Genomic DNA, 17,614 nt, shown 5'->3' with positions numbered 1-17,614 from the left:
GTTAGAAACCATGTATATAAGACTGTTTGTGATTTTGTACTGACTTAGTCTGATTCAGGAGCCTTGAAGAGTGCTGTGAGAGGTTGTTCAGATCAGCAATTTTAGTTAAATATATAATTTAGCAGACAAACACAGTGATATCTGAGAAGTAAATCAAAGTTTATAGGATTTACAGAAAGTATGCAATAATTATTTAAACACAATAAGGCAGGTGCATAAATTTGGACACCTCAACAGAAAAATTACATCGATATTTAGTAGATCCTCCATTAGCCAAAATAACAGCCTCTAAACACTTCCTATAGCCTCCGATGAGAGTCTGGCTTCTGGCTGAAGGTATTTTGGATCATTCTTCTTTACAAAACATCTCCAGTTCAGTCAGCTTTGATGGTTTCTTAGCATGAACAGCCCACTTTAAATCACATCACAGATTTTAATAATATTCAGGTCTGGGGACTGAGATGATCTGAGATGATCATTCCAGAACGTTGTACTTGTTTCTCTGCATGAATGTTTAAGTAGATGTTGAGCAGTGTTTAGTGTTTAGGGTCGTTGTCTTGTTGAAGTATCCAGCCCCGGCGCTTTAACGTCAACTTTCTCACTGATTATTGAACATTGTTCTCAAGAATCTGCTGATATTGACTGGAATCCATGCAACTCTTAACTTTAACAATATTCCCAGTACCTGCACTGATCACACAGCCCCACAGCATGATGAACCACCACCTAATGTTACTGTGGGGAGCAGTAAAGTGTTTGTCTTGAAATGAGGCATACCGCCCTCCAAATAACTAAATTTTAGTTTCATTAGTTCACAGCACCTTATTCCACAATAAAGCTGGCTTGTTTAAATGAGCTTTAGCAATCCTCATCTGACTCTGTTTGTGGCGTGTGCTCAGAAAAGGCTTCTTCTGCATTTCTCTCCCATACAGCCTCTCCTTGTGTAAAGTGCCCTGAATAGTTGAAAGATGCACAGTGACTCCATCTGCAGTAAGATGATGATGTAGGTGTTTGGAGCTGCTCTGTGGGTTAACTATCACTGTTCTCACCATCCTTCTTCTCTGTTTATCTGAGATTTTTCTTGTTCAGCCATTTCGGGTCTTAACTAGAACGGTGTCTGTGTTCTTCAATTTCCTCACTATGTTCCTCACAGTGGAAACTGACAGCTGAAATCTCTGAGATTTGAGCTTTTTGTACCCTTCCCCTAAACTTTGAAGTTAAACAATCTTTGTTTTCAGGTCATTTGAGAGAGTTGTGTTTTGAGGCTCCGATGTTGATACACAGAGGAGAAAAACTTGCAATTGGCACTATAACCCTTTCTCATAATTGTGATTTAGCTATGCATGTAGGGCAAGGGTTAACTTGAGCTTACCAAACACAGTTTGTGTTCCAATAATTACTGCTAACAGTATTCATATCAATAAAATGACAAGGGTGCCCAATTTTATGCACCTGCCTAATTTTGTTTAAATAATTATTGCACACTTTCTGTAAATCCTATAAACTTTATTTCACTTCTCAAATATCACTGTGTTCATCTGCTATATGATATATTTTACTAAAATTGCTGATCCAAACAACCAATTATTTATAAGGGAAAATCATAAAAATGATCAGGAGTGGCCAAACTTTTTCATACCACTGTATATGTCAAACACAAGACGCAGATACTTAACACTAAAGGTGTAACAATTCACAAAATAGTTTAGTCGGACAGTCTAATATTGATAAGGTTGTATTAATGGATATCATATTTACACAACAAAAATAAGTGTTTCATCTTAATACCTTAATAATATCGTAATACTAATGCTGGTATGCATACACTCTGAATCAAAACATTATTTCATCCACTCTCTAATATACTGCTGGTCCTCTGTATTGCCACACATTCAGCTCATGAACTCCACAACATTTCTGAAGGTGTTTTGTGGCATTTTATTTGGCACTAAAACTTTTGCAGTCGAGCCTTTAAGTCCTACAATTTGTGAGTAGGAACCACAGTGGATTAGGTTTGTTATTCTAGCACATTCCCCATATGTTTGTTTAGCTTAAAAGATCTCATTGTTGGCACTGTTTAATTCTGGACAGGATCTGGCATAACCACACCAGTTTTGTGCAGTTAATATAGTGGGTATCACTTTTGCAACAACCGACTTCCCTATTCCACCTAAACCCTCCGACCTACACATAGATTTAGATTAGAACTACATATTCTGTCTCGACTTAGTTATATGAGCCCAAAAATACAGAACTACAAACTAAAAATCAACGCTTAATTTTCTTCCAAGTACATCCGGCCAACAAATATCATTCATTTGCATGCCTACAAGACGCCAGGTCAGCCAAAACATTAAGTACACACAAAAACTCATCAGTCAGACGGCCTATTATAGTGAATTAGTTTCACATTGAAGGATAGCCTTTAAAAAGGCTTTTTAATATGATGTGACACAATATTTGTTCTTATTTACCGTTGCAATTCCATGATAGTTCGCTAACTATTTAACTAATCCACCATGCGCTCCGTTTTACACTAAGCAACGCGTAGCCCCTTCAGCACAGCACCGAGAAGGGGTTAGGGTACCACTTTAAAATAAGACTACCTTTATAAAGGGTTTATAAATGGTTTAGTTTATTAATGGTTACTAATTAGGTTGTAAATGCCTTAAAAATCATTAATAATCAGTTATAACACATACGTAGAAATGTACGTAGACCTGTTGTTTGCCAAATAGTGAACCTACAGCCACATAACTGATTATTAATGGTTTTTAAGGCATTTACAACCTAATTAGTAACCGTTTATAAACTGACTGTAAACCATTTATAAACCCTTTATAAAGGTAGTCTTATTTTAAAGTGGTACCGGGGTTAGATAGTCATGGCCCCGCCCCCTGAGTGAAAATCATGAATCTGATTGGTTAGATTGTGCTATGACTTTGCTAATATACTCAATACCATAGATATCTTATACATCTATGAGGTCTATGCTTATTACTACACCCTTCTCAAAATCAGGAGAAGGGTCCACGCAAACACGTGGGCAAAAGCCATTTAAAAAAGCTTTGATTGGTTAGAACAGCTGTCAGTCAGATAAGAGTCCTATAGCAACTGAAACAGGCAGACTAATGCTTTGAATTAGTTGCTGTTTTTTATTATAGTTAATTTACAAAATATATGCTTATAGTTTACAATAACTATAATATATATTTTCTGATTAAATCTTATGTAATGATTTACGTGCACCTATTGTCACCCCTTCTCTGAAGGGTTAGAAGGGCCTTACTGCACACCACTGAACCACACTGACTGGTCTACATATCTTATTTGTTGCTGTTTTACACTTTGTAAAACTATGTATGATTTGTCAGCTGACAGCTGTGTGTTATATGGTGTTTCAATGTCCAATATAAACACTCCAAATTGACTAAATCTCTTTACATTTACATTTTTACATACATTAAAAGTTAAAAAGGATAAAAAGTAAAAAGAACAAAGAGACACTGTTAGTGCTGAAAAGTACAGTAAGCTACTGTGTTAGAGATACAGTAGAAAGTTAATTGTGGGTAAATTCACTAACTATAAGCAAGCTTGTCTGCTTCAGTGTGCTGAATATAATCTTTGGAGCTGGTGTGTACAAACTAAAATACATGATTAAATTGAATATATTAAATATTAAATTTAAAGTAAACTTGCTGTCCACTAAATACAGATGTACAATAACTTCTACTCTAGTGTCAAAGGAGACAGACCAATATCACTGCATATTCTTCTCTATTTGTAATGACAAAACATATACATATATGTAGCAGAAGCCCCACTGTCAACAGCTATTATCCAGACTGCAGCTGTGATCCCTGATACCCTGAACACATCTGTCTCACATTTTCTCCCCCCAGCTTCTCTAGAACAGTGAATCTGCTCTGTACAGAACTGTACTGACTTTCTACTTACAAAATCAATGCCTGTAATGATTTAAAAGTTTCTTAAAAGACTTTTTGCAACTAACAAAGCCTTATGATAAGGAAAAGCAGAGAGAGAGAGAATATATTGGGAGAGACAGGTAAAATACTGAATACTGTGTACAATAAGGATCACAGTTTTGGCTAGGTCAATACACATGGCCTAGCCAAATAAAGAAGCTGAAACAGACGTCCATAAGAAAGTCAGAACGTATTCTGTCTTATTCCAAAAAAATTGTTTGTTTTTACTGAATTTAGCCTAGCAAATCCTGTATTTAACAAATCCTGTACTTAACAAATCAAGTCAATAAACCAGAGAAAGAGAAAGAGAGAGAAACTCTGAGAAAGACACACAATGTAATGTTCTCTAAGTACTAAGCTCTCCAAGTACTCAAAGTACATTTATTCTTATATTTATATTTAAATATCCATTATTAAGGCTTTAGTCTTAAGACAAAGTGTGTATCATAATTTATTACAGAACACTGTTGTGATTAATCTGACAGAACCTCACTTTCCTCTAACTGGTCGGCCACTATAGCCAGAGCAGGGTAAGCCTTTTTTTTTTTTAAAGGAGCCACTTTTAGTGCTGAAATACTATCCTCTGATTTTTTATGTATCTGCTCGCTGCATGCTTTAAAGTACAAAGTGTTTTCTCATTCCAGGTAAAGAGATCCTGGACAGATGTGTTATGTGTTTATTTAGCCACCTGCTTCAACTGAACTTCAGCCCAAGGCTGATGTAACAGTAGTATGTTGTTGCCTGTGCACTTGTGGAATTGTGTGGTTACCCATTAAACGCTCAGTTTTATTTGGGTGGTGTTTCTGACTCACTGCCAACGATCTGTGTTGCACAATGTTGTCTTCTGGCTGACCCCACAACCCCCCACCGCTCTCTCTATTTGTGTGTGTGTGTGTGTGTGTGTGTGAACACGCTACAACCTGCTCAGGTAAAACAACCTGCTCAAGTGGAACTTCTGCTCTACATAAAACATGGGTCAAACTGATGAACGCTCGGCTGAAAGCAGAAATGAAGATAAAGTAAAGAGAACAAGATGTTCTCATTTTACCTGCTTACATACAACTCCAAATCAGAAAAGGACGGGACAGTTTACAGAATGTGGTTTTAAAAAATTTAAGTAATTCTTACATTTACTTTGACTTTTATTTGTTTGCAGCCAGTAGATTATTTTAATAATCTTTCTTCTCAGTTATCTCAGCACACATACATGTGAGAGCAAACGTGTCAAAAATATTAATTTTCATTACTAAGGTCGAAGTATAGACGTCTGCTATGCTCTTGCTGAAGTGTGATGTAACGTGTGCAGATGTGATGGATCCTGTATAAATCAGTAGGGTGTCGGAAAGGTATACTTTTTATAGAATTTATACTTCTCACTTCACCACAATTAAAGTAGCAGTCCGTATTATTTCGTTTCTAAACTGAAAGCAGAAGCATTTCTAAATGGAGAAGAATATGGATAAAATATTGTGTTTAATGGTACCAGTGTGCTGGAACGACCATCCCTGCTAATCCTATTATATTCATTCTAAAAACTGAGGTGTCGGGTCGCTTTTCACAAGAGTTCTTCTGGCCACGTCACACATCTTTACGTACTTATGTCACACTTACATCCTCTAAAAGAGGATCCGGCTCAGTTTTACTGAACACGAGCGGCTGGTGGAGCAATGGAGACTTCAGAAGGGGAAACTTAGAGCTCAGTAGCTCATTCACTTATAGTAAAAGCAAAGAAACAAAGAAGTCTATGTTATTTTTAGTTCAGTGATGGCGGCACACGGAGCTGAAGCTCCGTCCATTTTAGTGAAAGTTGTCTAATAGGAACTTTTAGAGTTTACTAAATCCCTGTGTTTTTCTTTCTCTCTCCTGCATTCTGACTACCAGGCCACAGTGGCCATGCCCCTATACCCAAAAGCGTGTCACACTATATAATCATGATTTGGTACAAAATATAAAAGCAGTATCCACGAAATGAATATATGAATATATGAATATATGGGCAAACATGGGAATAGGATCTCCAGATCCAGAAAGAAATGCTCAAGACAATTATTGTAATGCTTAAAAACAACTTTAAGGGCTTTTGGAGGGGATTCACATTTTTCCCGCTCTACAGTGCATAATATAAAACAATTAAAAGAGTTAGGAGGATTTTTTGTGCATAAAGGGTAAGGGCACAAGCCTATGCTGAATCCTCAGACTGCACTGCATCAAGAACATAATTCAACAAAAAGTGATACCAGCACAGGGGCAAGGAATTACTTTAGCAAAGCTTTGTCACACACTACAATACATACCAAAATTTACAAAGATCACTAAAATCTTTACTGTTCCAAACAAAAAGCCTTATATTAACCATGCCCAGAAGCAGAGTACAGTTCTTTGGGCTCAGAGGCATCTAGGATGAACCATCACACAGGGGAAAAAAATTGGTTTTATGGTTAGAACAGCAAAATAACACCTGAAATACTTTGGTAAACTAGGATTGTGTGTACATGTAAATCTAAGCTAAGCTAAGTTAAATAAACAAAACTGTAATTCTTTAAAAAAAAGTCAAACGAGTGCTGGCTTAGTCTACACAGGTTTCTCTCCTGCCACCCGACAGAGCTACAGCAAGGAACCCTGAGTGCTCCAGTAAGCCAGAGTGATATTAGCTAGTGATTCATCCCACATAACTTCTTTTAGCACAGTAAACACACAGGATGCAGTCCGAGATATACTCACTGCTGAACGGCGGAAGAACTAGTGCTTAGCACGGTTAGCGGCTAATGCTAATACTGCTTTAGCCTCGCTAGTCGGGGTTAGCGGCATTCTACAGTCAGATATACTCCCCTCTAAATGGCAAAAGAGCTAGCACTTAGCATGGTTAGTGGCTAATGCTAACACTGCTCCAGTCTCAAGTCTCTGTGTTGGAAAAACTAAACTGAAACTATTGTATAATGCTGCACTAGTGGAATAGATTTACTGCTCCTTACAACCTGACTGGTATAATTCATAAATAAGGAGCACTGGATTATAAAGCGCACTGATGATTTTTGGGAAAATTAAAGGATTTTAAATTTGACTAATAGTGCAAAAAATACAGTGTATGTAAACACAACTATTACTGTTTTTTATCTGCATTTTTCATACTGTCCCACTCTTCTGATTTGGGGTTGCACAATGAAGCTGATTTCTATATTTAATGTTAAACAACACAAATCCCGTTTCTTAAGCTAAGGATCTCGTTAGCACTTAGAGTGTAAGGGCTTGAGTTTGGTTTTGTTCTGAAATACGGTCGATAGCCTTGATAACTTAAGCTCATTAACACATGCTGCCCAGCTGAAGTGGAAAGCTTCAGCAAGGCAAGTTCTCACTGAACTGAGCATTGCCTTCCCTGCATCAGATACATCTGCATGCAGGCATCTGTAAACAGAACGGTTATTGAGATTGAGAGTGATAGGAGCATAATACCAGTCAGAGGAATGTTAGAGTGCTGAAAATAAAAAACAGAAACTCCAGTTATGCATCATTGCTCCATCAACGCAATTCACTCCAAACGTCTTAATGCTTGAAAAACAAAGAGACGCAGGTTCTACTTATACATATACAGATATAGGCAATGAGTTATACACACAGTTTACCATGTGCAGTGCACTGCAAATCTATGAGCACCACCTAATGTATAGCAATGGCATGCCAAAAGTCATGGGATAGCAGTCTGTAAAATAATCACTGAGTGACTTTTACCTTAGAGGGTGACTTAGAGATTCCTTCACCTTACTAAGTGAAAGTGTGGACATTTAATATTCCACAATCCAAAGTATTATGTGTGTACCAGAAATATGATGTCATATAAGACCTTATCACCCAGAGTGGACAGCACATGGGGTTGTAATGATTATGACCGGTACCATCTGGCTAAAATTGCCTGTGCCAACTCTGGCAGAAATCCCATCCACATTTAATGCAAGCGTTCTTTTGCTTCTGAGGGACATGGTAAAAGTCACGGGACACAATGCTAGTTGCTAAACCATGACATTTGGCATGACAGTGAAGGTACATTTTGCAGACTAGCAATATGTTTCTGCAATAAATATAGTAGTGAGGTGGTTAGGGCTGCAGTGATTGGTCAACTAATTAATTAACCTTAACTATAAAAATGTGTTGATGTGGAATTTCTTGACGATGCGTCGCTCTCCGTGCATACAAAAATGTAAACATACCAGATAAGGGACAAGACAACACCCATATTAACTGTACGTCAGCTTATTATACATTGAAACATATTGTTAACGCTTAAATCTCACATATAGTGCTTTTTGTTGTTTTTGGAGCGATAGAGAGAAAGCAGACAGCTTTTTACAAGCTGCAGCCAGGTCCCAAAATCTGCCTAAAACCTGCCCATCAGGATTTAAACTAGCCCAATATCTAAGGTTGTCACAGATGTTTACAACACAGCACATTTTCATTTAGAAAGGTTTGCAATTAAGGCTTTTTGGTGGCCGCAATACATAAAACGTAGCACACAACTTGTTCTTTGTTGTGATTAATTGACTAATTGAAAAAAATAAACATCAGATTAGTCAACTACTAAAATAGTCATTATTTGCAGCCTTTGAGGTGGCTAGCTAATATTAGGCAATGGTGTTATTCCCAATACAGAACTGTTAGTATGTGTGTGGGGTTGGTGGGAATGTATTAAGCACAGTGGGGTGGTGTTCACCACACATAATGTGTATTAACAAATGAGCTACAGTCCATAACTGTACATCAGCAACCTGGAGCAGCAAGAAAGAGGGTTTTTAATTAAGTGCAGTATGTAAGCAAGTAAGACAGTATACATATCAGTGTTATACCAAGTACTGCACCAGTTACTTAGTCAGCTTCAATATTGCCAAAAGCATTAATTATTGAAGGTCTGTAGTTTGTACGACTTTTTTGTTCCTGTAACAAAGAAATACTTTATAATTCTGTAGTTTGTACGACTCTTCGTTCCTGTAACAAAGAAATACTTCAAATATTTCAAATTTGTTTGGAATAAATAAGACGCACACACCTATTGCACTGTGACGGTTGTTCTCCACTTCCTCCATCTTAAGCTCTAGGACTGATTCTGTGTCCTCGGTCTCCTCCACTGTAGAACTTGGGCCTGGCTCTTGTTTAACAATGTTTCTAGGAGTAGGCTGTGGATGTGGTTCTTGTTCTTTTTCCTGCTTCTGTTCCTGCTCTGGTTCTGGTTTTGGTACTGGCACTGGAGTAAATCTCGCCGCTCTCACGTAGACCGGTTCGGGCATGGGCTCCTCAGCCAGGCTGCTGCTGGAGGCAGATTCGGCAGCAGCATCATCGCTGGAACTGCTGCAGACAGAGCCAACGGGTTCAGAGTCCTCAATACTGTGGCTAAGGTCAGACAGAGAGTCGTCAGCCACTAGTGTGGAGCTGAGGACCTGGGTTGGTTCGGAGGTCCTGGACAGAGCTGAAGCCGGAGCTGGGACGTGGACTATGGCAGGAGGGTAGGTGAGTGTCAGCTCAGGGGTGCTGGGGGCCGGGGTGGGTGGCGGAGCTGGTGCTTTGCGCTTCTTCATCTGGCTGTCCAGGCGTGGGGATCCTGGCTTTGCCTTAAGAGAAAAGAAAGAAACAAAGGAAGGTTCAGTATGAGATCCTGGAAGAACCATACAAAGTATTTAGACTGCTAACTTCATGCCATTAATTTAATTTAAAGTCCATTAGCTGCAAGGCTATTTTCCAGAAAGTCCAGTAGTGCATTAAAACTTTCATACCTTAGATAACAAACATTAGTAGTGAATAATTCACTGAACCGTATAACAGCCGTACAATTCAAAAGTTTCTTTTGAGAGATTTATTGCACATGTTTCACTGACTGGTGCTGACCCACATTAGGAGGAGAAAACCTTCACTTCGCAGAACTAAAGCTATTAAATGCCTGTCAAGCTCTGAAATACTCTTTTGGCTGCAGGAGATGAATGAATTCTTCTGCTCCTGCCAAAGGGATACGGTAATTCAAACAAACTCTCATGGCCTTGATTCTAGGTCTGTGGAAGCTTAACCTGGATGGAGCATTCTGAGATTTTTTCTTTTTATTAAAAATGTACTATAAACAGCAGTAGAAAAGTTGTATATTAAGACTATATACATATAATGCATAAACAAGAATATATTCATGCTGCATTTTACTGAAGTAGTGCTTGTCCCACCAAACCTTCAATGTGCAGTTCTCATTACTTCAGCACCTTACTTTAGAATAATGTAATAAACTAACCTAAAAACAGAACACAGCAAACAGCAGCAGGCCCAGTGCAGCAAAAACAACATGAGCAAAGACATAAACAAGACACTAGTTCTGTCTCACAGTCCAAGTGGGCATAAATGTGGGTCAGAGGTGAGCAAAACACTCTCAGACACACACACACACACACACACATATATATATATATATATATATATATATATATATATATATATATATATATATATATATGAGAAATCTAAGGACAAAGGAAGTGGGTCAATATTTACATGGTTTGACATATGCCTAGCCTGTTACACACATCATGCCTCTGCTCTTCATAATCAATTGTTACGCCATACGTTGACTGTACACACAAATATAGACATGGGCTCACAGCTAGGAGACCCCCCATGATGAGGACTGTTTCAGTGCTGTGCCGATGACCCGAGGGTCACCCTAAATAAACGTGGTGGGGACACATAGACGGCTGTGTTTAAGGACAAAAGCGAGAGAGTGAAATGGAGAGAGTGGGTCATACAAACAGAAGGAATGTACAGTGGGATCATGGGCTGTCCCACTTTTTAAATGCAATCATTACAGTAGGTCTCATTAGTATGCAGATTTTTTGGCAGTTCATATGTAAATGCCGTAAGAAAGCATGGTGTTTGTGAACTACACATGTATGTTTAAAGCATGTTTGAGTTGAGAAGGTTTTGCACCATTTACTTTTTAAGTAAAAAGTCTGCAAGTTTAGTAAATTGTGCATTCTAAGTTCATCCCAAAGTATATTACATTACATTACATTACACGTTTGTCCAAAGCGACTTACAATATTGATGCACATTTACCAATAGAGGGAAAAAGTACAAGGTAAAAAACATTTTAGACAGTAAAGATAAAAATTCACAAATTCTGGTGCTAAGTATGCTAAGCTAAAAACTGCCAGGCTAACTAACTGCAAACTGTACAGAAAGGACTTTACAGCTCTAACAAGAAAGCTAGGCTGTAGAGATCTTTTGAGAACTTGTTTAGGCCACGCCCACTTTCCCCCCCCGCAAACTTTTTATTATTGGTTTTAAACTAAAATGGCAACATGCCAAAACACACTTGTGTGGTGGTTACAGCACAAATAAGATTAGAATCCCTCATTTAAGGTTTTACAGGATTCCGTGACGCAAAACAGAGCCAAAAAGACGTCAGAGCTGGCTTAAAGCTTCCAACAGACAGAAGGGCTACCACACTACAGGGCCTCGTGTCGACTAAGCTTGTACATGGGCTTTACGGGACTTTGAACGAAGCTGAGAATTCGTAGTTAAAATAGTATACAAATCTTAGAAAGATTCCGTTAATTTGTTAGTTTATCAGTGTTAAATTTACACTCAGCTTCCCTCTATGACAGCGAGTTGAAATGGAGGAGCTACTGAACACTATGTCACATGAACGAGAAAGCCTAAAAACTCACCGGTCCTCCTGTTTTTTCAATTGCACTTCCAGATTCAAGAGTTTTTTTGTCATTGAGTACAAGTGTGAAATATTCTTACAGACATCCCCCTGAGAAACTTATCCCGTCCAGATAGGGCTTGAGTCACACTGCAGAGTATTTGATAAGTGAAAAAGCCAAATTTGAAACTGAAAATGTCAGATTTAATGTGTTTTTGCTGTTTACACTGCCACACAGAAAACACGTCACATATGACGATGATATGTGAACATAGCCTTATTGTAAAAAGTAAGTGTTCTTAGGGTTGATCTGAAGGTTAGGATTAGGATTAAGTTAGTCAGAAATCAGATTAGACTTTGGGTCATAGGGATCAAGGTGGGTCATGGGCAGGTTTAGGATTTTGTATTGTATTGTAAGTAAGGTTAAGTATGATAATTTAAGTTTTCAAGTATAACATTACAGAAATCTGTACAGCATGACCTTCTCTGTGCAGCCCAGTCCTCTGTGTCTGTGTTGATAATAATTGGAAGTATCTTTTTTTGGGCTGCTTCAGATTCTGTAAATGACTTGCACTTTACTGTTTATTTACACAATATTTACATATTCTATTAATCCATAGTAAAACAGTAGGTAGTGCAATGTTAACATTTTGATTAAATACTGAATTACAGGTAACATCTTCCACTTCAGAAGCATTCTTAGCCAGTACCGTTACAGATATTATATTTAAACATTTACAGGGGTAACTCTCCCTTTATACACTCTTAGTGGATTTTACAAAATGTAAAAAAGTCAAACTGTGCCGTTTGAATGATCCAGTCTATTCCCACTCAGCAGAAATACTCTCTCTAGGCTAAAGTTCATACTGAACACCCCCCCCTCTCCCTATGATGTCTTTAAGCACATTTAATGTGGACTTACACCTAAGGTATGCTTCATGCCTGCAGCACATACTTAACCCCTTCACCCCAAACCATGAGAACTCTGCTGTAACAAAGGAGAAGGGAGCTGGGGAAAAGGAGAGAGGAGAGGGGATGCATAAAGGAAAGTGGTGAAGGGGAGGTAAGAGGGGGTGGTTGCAGGGACAGTGGACAGGGGTTGGGAGCATAAGGAGAAATTAAAAAGTAGTGGTGTCAATCGATTAAAACAATAGTGGAATTAATCACTATTAGGTCTTCTTAAAACCTCCTAAAATAAAATAAATGTACATGTAAAAAAAAAAATGTGGTTATTTCTAATACAGGATCTAGAGGGATCATTGTGCTAAAAGTAGCAGTTATAAGATGAGTAAACTACGATCATTAATGGAAGCACATGGTCAACAATAATACTTAAATAGCTTGTGGTATTAAAGTACTGATTGAATGGAAATATAGGGCGTAAAATGTGCCAGAAAAACATTCCCCACACTACTACACCACATCCACCAGTCTGGGATGATTCCATGGATTCAACCTGGTGCCAAATTCTGACCCTACTTACCACAATTCTACAGACTGTTTATCAACATTACTATAGCATTTCTTTCAGCTTAAACCAGTGAGTCCAGTCCAGATCTTTATCCTAACAGAATTCTAACTGCTACTTTAATTCAGAACTACATCAAACTATTATCCATGTTAATCCACTAATGAAACACAAATAGCAAATGCATTATGTTCTGGGTCTAAGGAATTATACAAGTAGGACTGGTTGGTGTTTGGCTTTCTGGACCGTCATTTCAGAAAAGCTGTTTTTCGAAACAGTGTCTTTTGGAAACACTAAAACGAACGAGAACTGAACTGAACTGAACTGAAGCAGTTAGGAGGGGGAAAAAAGCAGTGGGAGGGGACAGAAGAGAGAGAAGGAGGTAGCGAAAGTATGTAATTATAGCGTACGAGGGCCGTGAGGACTGTGGTCCTGCCACAGGCATGCTGGACTACAGGGTTCCATTTCCCCACAGGCTGGTCAGCCATTCATTTTCCCCAGGCCTCAATGCCACTGTGCGCAGACTCAACTTTAGCCCATATGCATGGCCATGTTGCTAAGTGTTGATGTACGAGCAATTGTGGTCTCCCATATGCCGGCAAATATACATGTGCAGAAAAAAGCTGGGCTGATCCTAGAATAGACAGATTGACCTTGCCCTGGAGCACTGCAAGAAAAGTGTTTTCTCAGACATCTCAGAAAAGGCACAGGTACAGTGTAGCCTTGAACAGCCTGTTTCAAAACAATGTGATCACATATACACATGGGTCTATGAAGTTTAACTTATATAGCGCCTTTCTAGAAACCCAAGGACGCTTTACAATTTGCACGTTTTTACACACAAGCACATTACATCCACACACCGGTGAGAAGCGGCAGCCAATAGCGCACAGCGTACTCTCAACCGGAAACGACCGTCCAATACAGCATTAACCCAGGACAGAGTGCCAATCCATATCTGGGCACAGTCATGCATACATTTACACACATTTACACACACTCAAACTTACATACATACCACACACTTACACACACCGGATCAATTTAGAGTATTCAATTTTTTCTGAGCAATTTAGAGTATCCAATTTACCTGATCTCCATGTTTTTGGACTGTGGGAGGAAACCGGAGTCCCCGGAGGAAACCCACGCAGACACGGGGAGAATATGGAAACTCCACCCAGATAGGGACTTGAACCCAAGACCCCAGTGCTGGGAGGCGAACGTGCTAACCACTAAGCCACCTTGCCGCCACAAAGGGTCTCGCCATTATGGGTCTAGACTCATAATGTGGTGCTTAAGTACTTTATCTAACTTGCATATGCAATTCATTATCGATTCATAACAGAACACGGGTTTCCAAAAATGAACACTGAAAGTATGGTAATTAGCACACAGAAAAGGTGGTTTAAGCAGCACAAATGTGATGATTGTGATGAAAACATAAAAAAAAAAACACACTGGCTCTATTCTGCAACATGGACCATCAGAAATGGCCAAACAACCATATGCCTGTTCTATTGGTGATTATTAACCATTAGTAGGGGTGCTGTAGTCTTGCCAGCCTGCTACCTCACATGTTTCATTAAACAAGTGTTAAGTTAAAAAAATGTAAGGCTACAATCTACATTTAATCTACATTGACTGATCCATTTCCAGTGTGTTTGTTTACAGTATTGTGGGCACGATTAAATATCCAATGATGTTATTTCTGCCATTATTTTAAAGCACAACTCTTTATTCAGAAATTGCAAGTTTAAACCTGCAGCTTTACACTTTAATTTGTAAACCCTAATTATATTCTCTTTTGTTCTGCTTTATACAATGACTAAAAAACTTTAATTAAATATTTATCTGCTTTTTTATTATTGAGAAAAACAATGAATTGATTAGATTAAAGACTAGAGAAAGCATGGACAAAAAGTGTCTCAAAAGTGAAGCCATCACAGATCTTGTGCTTCTGGTGGCTGATTGGAGCGTGATGATGTAGCTCTACCCATCCCCATATATTTTAACGACAAAACATCCCATTTTCACCTAATTTTTCTTCATCTCCAGTGTCTAATTCCAACAGCTGGGTTTCTCTGTGCTAATATTAGCAGGTTTGATTTCATTTTCCGCCAGCAATCAGATTTTAAAAAATTATTCTGCTATTAATTTTGATAAGATCATCTGTAGGACCTTTCAGCAGGTTTCGTACACCTCAAAATTGTAGTAGCTTCGGTTTGTCTCAGCAGCAAAGTCAAACGAGCGCTGGATGTTAATTTACACAGATTTCTGTCCTGAAAACTGTTTATTTGGGTAAGTAAAGAACTTCCATTTATGTACAGTAAGCTTAGATCTCATAGATTTCTTGGGTGCAGCAGCATTAGTGGTTAATCGCTAGCGCTAGCTGCGGTTAGCGGCTAATACCGCACGACAGCGCTACACTGAGGAACCCAGAGTGTTTCGGTATACCAGGGTGATATTAGCTAGTGGTTCGTCCCATATAGCTTTTAACATAGTTTTAACACAGTAAATGCACAGACTACAGTCTGATATACTCGCCTGAACAACGAAAGAGCCAGTGCTTAGCGCAGTTAGCAGGTAATGCTAATGCGGCTCCATCAGTGCTAACCAGGGTTAGCAGCAGACTACAGGTATAATACTCACCTCTGAACAGCAAAAGAGCTAGCGTTTAGTGGGTAATGCTAAGGCTTCTCCAGCAGTGCTAGCCTGGGTTAACAGCAGGCTACAGGTTGATAATTCTCACCTCTGAACAGCAAAAGAGCTAGCGCTTAGTGGGTAATGCTTATGCCTCTCCAGCAGTGCTAGCCGGGGTTAACAGCAGGCTACAGGCCGATAATACTCACCTCTGAACAGTGAAATAGCTAGTGCTTAGTGCGGTCAGCGGCTAATGATAATGCTGCTCCAGTCTCAGTGCTGGAGAACTAAACTGAAACTCCTGTATAACACTGTACTTTAGTGGAGTGGATTTACTGCTCTTTACAACCTGACATTAGGCACACTGGATTATAAGACACACTGACGTTTTTTGGGAAAATTAAAAGATTTTAAGTGCGTCTTTGCAAAAAATACGTACATACATGTGTCTTTACTGGGCTCAAATATACAGTGTACAACCGAGATGGAGGCTCATGTACAGTTGTGCAATTTGGTCAAGCGTCTCTAAACTAAACTGTAATCTTAATTAACCTAAATGCCTATATGCTAAAATATGGGATAATAAATTACAGCAGTAGTCAAAGACCACGACTGAAAAACACTCAGCTATGTTAGAGACTCAGCTCTTTCCCTCCCCATCAGAATGTGGCCAATGTAATTCTTGAAGATGCAAGCAGAATGCACATGACACGGAACAGAGTTCTGATCTTGAGCACATTTGACAGGGTTAAGGTCTTACACTGCTGGGAAGCATTTTATTGGGAGGGCCATTCAAGGGCAAGGTTCATGCATCAGATTCCAATCTGATTTAATCTTGTGTTTTATTTCAGTAAATGTACACATCAAAGAACATAGACATATGTCCCAGAAATACCACTCATGCTCCTCTACCAGTAAAGACATGTGTTCTGGCACCAAGGACCAGTTTCTTCATTCCGGAGAGTAATATTTTCATCCTGACAACAGAGACTGAGACTTGCTGTAAACAGTCTGCGCCGTTCGTCTCGTCTCACGTTGGCGGTGTCATGCTTCCTTGTGTTTTGGCCGGTTTATTTTTATCAAACCCGTCTAGGTCACCTTCCAAGCTCCGCAGTGCCACCTGATCGTGCCTATAACCAGCTGCCACTGTAAGGAGTGTAGATGAGAACATCCACAGATATCGTCAGCCAGCTCCATGAGGTCAGAGATGCTTTCGAGGGGAAGGACCACTTGGTGCCCAATTTCTGAAAAATGCTTAACATAGTTTACATACAGTAAAAGCCTGCCTGGTTTGTATCTGGATAGTATCAGGACATTTGAAGAGTGTGATCAGATTAGGTCCAATTTTACTTTTCTGCATGAAGAAAAAAAAAATTCTGATTTGGCTTTTAAGAATAAGTTGCATTGCCACATATCAAATATGTACCAGATTTGAGTATCACATTTTTTCCTGATGATTTTTGCTGCTCACTCTGCCACACAAACGACACATCTGTGTCAAAACGTGACAAAAAAAGATTAGATTTGGGAGAACTTTACCTGCTGTATGAATGCAACCTAAAGTGCAGAGGAAGTTGCTCTATAATACTGGCATCATCAAATTGTCTTATTACTGCTGGTGTGCTTTTTTCCAGTCAATTGTCCTGGCACTATGATTTAAACTCTATGAAGAATCGCTTATAGATCATTACTCTGTAACATTGACACGTCTGGCAACACCTGTCTATTTTAGGTTAATGCAAAATATTAAATGATGAGAACACTAAGGCTCCATTTTCACCTGCTTAATTAGTATATGGATTGTCTCCTGGTGAGATTTTAGCCAAATGAATGCAATATGGACTGGATGCTTCG

At 38.9% G+C, this 17,614-nt stretch overlaps 1 protein-coding gene across 11 annotated transcripts in view; it reads right to left on the bottom strand.

Annotated features, from left to right (window-relative positions):
• The window catches only part of cobl (cordon-bleu WH2 repeat protein), a 108,415-nt gene that overhangs the window by 26,773 nt on the left and 64,028 nt on the right, over positions 1–17,614 (bottom strand). For all 11 annotated transcript variants that reach the window (XM_007232026.4, XM_022674120.2, XM_022674116.2 and 8 more), the window contains one exon: positions 9,022–9,580. In XM_007232026.4, the coding sequence (XP_007232088.3) occupies positions 9,022–9,580 (559 nt within the window). The remainder of the gene's footprint in view (positions 1–9,021; positions 9,581–17,614) is intronic.

Source organism: Astyanax mexicanus, chromosome 6 (assembly GCF_023375975.1).
Source record: "Astyanax mexicanus isolate ESR-SI-001 chromosome 6, AstMex3_surface, whole genome shotgun sequence".
NCBI lineage: Eukaryota > Metazoa > Chordata > Actinopteri > Characiformes > Acestrorhamphidae > Astyanax > Astyanax mexicanus.
Note: the sequence above shows the minus strand (reverse complement) of the source record. Positions and strands in the feature narration are given on the sequence as shown.